At 35.6% G+C, this 5507-nt stretch overlaps 1 protein-coding gene across 1 annotated transcript; it reads right to left on the bottom strand.

The window, feature by feature from the left end:
* Positions 1-324: 324 nt before the first annotated feature.
* Positions 325-5294, bottom strand: pbld (phenazine biosynthesis like protein domain containing; the record flags this gene model as incomplete). The annotated part of the gene is given in 8 exon segments (XM_037678028.1): positions 325-387; positions 585-668; positions 853-944; positions 1125-1213; positions 1323-1352; positions 1645-1754; positions 4045-4143; positions 5195-5294. Coding segments are annotated over 8 exon segments (667 nt in total), but the record flags the coding sequence as incomplete, so codon positions are not given.
* Between the last annotated feature and the right edge of the window lie 213 nt (positions 5295-5507).

The following is a 5507-nucleotide window of genomic DNA, read 5'->3' as shown; positions in this document are numbered from 1 at the left end:
AAAGACACCATCTTAGCACCAACATAACTGGTTTGTTCCTCTTTGGAGTAAGCTGTTTGGGGGAAGAATCAGTTTTGTGTTGAGTGTTTCCTTGACTGATGAAGCCTTCTGGATGGAAGGTGAAACGTTTCAGCACAAAAAAAAGAAACTGTCCAGATGAACTGACTGAAAATTGTTGAATTGTGTACCTGGATTATTGAGCATGGACTTTGTTCATAAGGAAAAAAACTATTTTTTGTGCAATCAAGCTTTGGTTTTGTATACCACATACATGTATTTTGTGTTATTCATCTGAGGTTTGGTTTATTTAATTTTAAAACTTACCTAACATTTTCTTTTTTCCTAGTTCTTTTGACCAGTAGCTTCCCAGGACAGTATGTGCTGAACCTTCCAGAATAGAAAATCCACAGTCTTTACAAATTCCTTTCACAAAACACACAACTATACTGTCTGCGTGAGTACTTCTATACTACCATAATACGCAGGTGACCATGTACAGCAGAAAAAGTACAAATTAAACCTCAGTTATATCAAATCTGTTTTTTTTTAGAAGCCATAGTGACTAATGATGGCGATCATCTTACCGGTGACAGGATCCTCTGCAATCCCAACCCAGGGGGCAAAGTTCCTGGAGTAGAAGTCATACCCCGGCTGACAGTCTGGTGACCCTGTGAAAATATTTGAAGGAAAAGATGTTCTGCGACTCAAGTCCTAACAGTACTATTCATGTTTAAGGCTAATGAGAAAAGACGTTCAACAACAGCCAAATATAAAATACTTGAAAATGAGCAGCAAACAAGTTTATGTGAAATTACAGCTTCTTGTGTTGGTGCGTTATGCTGTCCTGGTTACCTTTCATGGTGACAATAATTGATTTGACTCTTCCGTTTGTCTCGACGTTCAGGAGAGCAGCGGCGTCAACTTTCAGACCCGTTAGCACTGACCTAAAGATTATACGCATACACAGTTCAGTGCTGTTTGAGAAGTACGTCAGAAAGGTCAGAGGTTTAAATTTCTGTCCAACTTTGGGAGAAATTAAAACATTTTCTCCGATTCAGACATTTACAGTGAGTGCGAGAAGAGACTGGCGCTGCTCATAAAACAGGAAGAGGTTAGAGACAAACCTGTCGCAGCCGTCAGACAGCCGAATCATCAGCTTCTTCACATTTGTGCTCAGAAAAACACCCTGAACTGGGAGGTTTCCAACTGCAACCTGTATTCCATGAAAATACATCCACGCGTTTAAACGCACCAACTGTAATTACACACTGAACAGTATTCATGTAGATGAGCTTATGACTTGTACAAATGTAATTTCGTACCTTTATAATGTCTTTGAAGTCATCAGGATCCTGAGAATTTAAAAATATATATATTTTAGTAACAGTATTTTAATGTTTTACGTTTTATTCTAAATTAGCCCAAACTTATTTAATGTCTCTCAGTAAAAATACAAGAAAAGAAAAAAACAAAGTGCACAATTTGTGATATTTCAGCTAAAGTTGTAAATGGCACTTATATGTTTACTGAATTTTAAACTGAACATTAAATTCTTAAATCTCATCCATACTTAAGGGGGGAAATGGTGAAAACCTGGATTGTTTGCGTTGACATATTTTTCCCTGCTGTGTTTGTGTCGTGTACCTCCTGGGTGGGAGGATTCAGAGGAAAGTCCATGCTGAATCCATCCTTTTTCCGTGTAACAGCCAGTTCTCCACTCCTGGTCTCAAACACCAGTGTTGGATTAACGTTCTCTGATGGAGCACAAATAGTAAACATGATAAACACACGTTTTCCTTTCTTGCTCAACACTAAAACCTTACATTGTGCAAAAAAATAACTTTGCAACAAATTCTTCATGACTTTTAACAGTGTTTAATATCAGTAATACATCTTGTTTCCTTACAGTAAACACCAGAAGAACTCAATCATGGTGTGAATGTTTGTGAAGCATTCACACCGTTGTGATCCATTTTTCTTCCGTATGTTTTTTTGGCATTGTTCTTGTTACACAGTTTTTGTGCTATTTCAACAAATCATATGTCAAAATGTTCGGCTCGTTCAGTAAAAGGTTGCTATGACCTTTGGTTTTGGTGCAACTTTAGCTTTTTGAAATATTTATCATTTTCTGCCACATTTTTTTCACATAGAAAATGAATTGAGCTCATTTTACACCCTTCATATCTTTAGATCTGTTTACAGCCTTTTACTGCTCCATTCTCATTTTATTCTGGTTCAGCTTTGTGCAAATTTAAACTTTTTTCAGCTACTTTCAGCTGTTTTGTGCTCCTTTTAGATTATTTCTGCTAACTACAACATTTTTGTGCTCCTTCTAACTTATTTCTGCTAATTTCAACTTGTTATGCTCCTTTCTTATTTTGCAAGTTTCAACTTTTTCTGCTTTTTCAGCTACTATTTAGCTGTTTGTATGCTTGTTTTAGCTTTTTCAGTTAGTTCTATATTTTTTGCACTTGTTTTAACTTTTTTCAGCCTAATTCAGTAAAAAAATGTGCTCTCAACTTCCTTCTGGTAATTTAAGCTTCTTTCAGATTTTTTGAGCTACTTCAACTGTTTTTTTTTTTTGTTGTTGTTTTGTTTTGTTTTGTTTTTTTGTGCTAATTTCAGCTTTTTTAAGATAATTTCCACTTTTTCGTGCTCATTTCTGCTTCTTTCTGCCAATGGGCAAACGTGTTCTTCTGCTAATCGAAGCTTGTTCTACCTTTTCAGCTAGCTTGTTAGTATTTTTTAGCTAATTTCAGCTGTTTTCAGATAAATTCCAGTTTTTCATGGCAATTTCTGCTACTTTCAGCCTAATTAAGTTATGTTTTGGCACGTTGTTTTTGCACCATTAGTGCTTTGTGTATTCTTAGTTTAGTGAATGTAGTATATTCTTAGTTCATGAATTGGATCTTACTAATGTTCTTCTTTACAATTTGTGGGTTTTTTGGATGTAACTGGGACCCTATGTACATAGTTTTGTCCCACCTCGTATCACGTGTGGTATGTATGACAAATAAATCTCTCTGACTCTGATTAACTTATTTCTGCTAATTTCAGCTTGTTATGCTCCTTTCAGTTTACCGTGGTTATTTATGCTAGTTTCAGTTATTTCAGCAACTATTTAGCTGCTTTATGATAATTTTAGCCTTTTCAGCTAATTTCACAATTTTTGCACTCCTTTTTATTTCAACTTAATTCACCAAGAAAGTGCTCTCTCCACTTCTGCTAATTTAGACTTCTTTCTGCTTTTTTAGCTACTTTGCAGCTACTTTTGCTAATTTCAGCTTTTTCAGATAATTTCTACTTTTTTTGTGCTAATTTCTGCTTCTTTCAGCCTAATTGGGCACAATTATACTCTCTCCACTTCCTTCTGGTTATGTAAGCTTCTTCAGAGTCAGAGAGTCAGAGTTTCTTTATTTGTCATACGCACCACATGTGGTACATGTGGTGGAACAACATTGTGTACACAGGGTCCCAGTGACATCCAACAAAAGTATAAAATGCAAAAGAAAAACTGTAATAAGATCTAAGATATGAACTCAGAAAAACGTTTAACTAAAAATATGCAAAGCACTACTAGTACAAAAACAATACACCGAACAGTAGCACCTTTTTTTTTTATTCTTTCACCTTTCTTTCTACCTTTTCGGGTATTTTTAGCTAATTTCAGCTTTTAGAGCTAATTTACTCATTGTTGTGCTAATTTCTGCCTATATAAACCAAATTCTGCAAATATGTGTCCTTCTGCTTTCTTCAGCTAACTTGGTTTGTTCTTCCTTTTCAGCTACATTTCAGCATGTTTTTAGCTAATTTCAGCTGTTTTTCAGCAAGTTCATTAGCAATAAGTATTTGCACTACATTTTTGCAGGAAATGCAATTTCTCTAGTCCTGATTGAGTGATTCAAATTTATAAAAGTGGTGTTTGCTAATTTTTCACACATTTTAAATCCTTTAACAGCAGTCCTTATCATGATAACGCTGCACACGGTGATTGTCGTAAACTTTGATACTGTCTCGTCCCCAGCAGTATTTGTTGAGTCTTACTTTTATGCTGGAACAGCACGGCTGCAGAGGCCAGGGTGGCGTGACCGCACAGATTCACTTCAGTTGTTGGTGTGAACCATCGGAGGCGAAACCTTGAACCTGTCGATCACATCATAACTTCAGGCGAGCATCTCGTCTTTTAAGATATCAAACATTCTTGATATTCTCAAGCTGTATGCGCTTGCTACAACCCTTTGGTGTTTTCTGCTGCATTTTTAAATGTGACAGCTCAGACTAATTTGTTCATTCAACTTGAATCAATGGAAGTCGTAGCTGTGTGTTTAACGTCACTGCGTGTTTCAAACTGCTGACTACACAAGTTGCTTTAGTTTGAGCACACTTCCTAAAGTAAAAAGACTACTGTAACTCACCTCATACTCAGCTATTATATTCTTAAAATATAAAATAAAGTAAAACACCTTCAACCTTAGATCATTTGCCTTTGTTTCTTATCACAGAATGTCCACAGATGTAGCTGTAATTCATTAATGTTGCCTTCAAGACCATCTTTTTCTAAAATATGTGAATATATCACTACTGACATACTATGATTTTACTCTGCTTTGAAAAATATCTGCATTTAAGTGTTGTTTTGTTTCTTTTTAAATGTATGGCACTTTCTGATTCCACTCATAATCTTTTCAGCTGTGTATTTTATTATATCAACTTAAATCACTAGTTACTTTCAAATTGTATGGTTTTACATGGTGGGTAACATAAAAATGATTAAACTAGTACATTTTAGGCCACTGTTGTGAAAGATAAAGATGGAGAGCTGATATGTAACGTATGTAACCGTCACAATGACTTACGGGTACAACTTCATGAGAAAGGGAAGAAAAGGGGAAATAAGTTGTGTAACAACAGTCAGCAGTTCACAAAATAATAATACTAAAGCATTAAGTCCTTTTAAAGTTTATCCTACAAATATCATGTCACTAATAATATTCCAGCTCTTGTATGAAGAGTGAAACATCATGTTGTTGTTAGTTTTATCAGATGATGTGAAAGCTTGGAACATCAGCTACTATCAAATACTGAGGAACATTTTCATGAGATGTTGTCCAAACATAAAAAGGTGCATTTCTGTTTAAATCATTGATATGTTAACTTAATATCTGACATCAGGAATGTGTTAAATTGCAGTTACCAGTTGTGAAAGTGTCAGCAGGGTTGATTGTGGTGATGAAAGCTGTTTCTGACAGGTTCATCTCTGCTGCTATCTTTTGATACAGATCATCATTCAGCTCCTGTTAGAAATAACACAGACACGCACGAGCTGCGGTTGTTCGTCTTACAGCACATACTCTGACCATCTGACAACTTTACACGAAATTAGAAGTCAATGAAGCTGCTGTTATCCTAAGAGGATTAGTGGGCGCTAAAAGCGTCCGCCATGTTTTTAAATGTTTAACCAAATCCTGCATTAGTCCATAAACCGTTTTTTTTATGCTCAGTTGCAT

Source organism: Nematolebias whitei, chromosome 6, assembly GCF_014905685.2.
Source record: "Nematolebias whitei isolate Nwh7 chromosome 6, NemWhi1, whole genome shotgun sequence".
Lineage (NCBI taxonomy): Eukaryota > Metazoa > Chordata > Actinopteri > Cyprinodontiformes > Rivulidae > Nematolebias > Nematolebias whitei.
The sequence above is the reverse complement of the archived record's forward strand: the minus strand, read 5'-3'. Positions and strand labels throughout refer to the sequence as shown.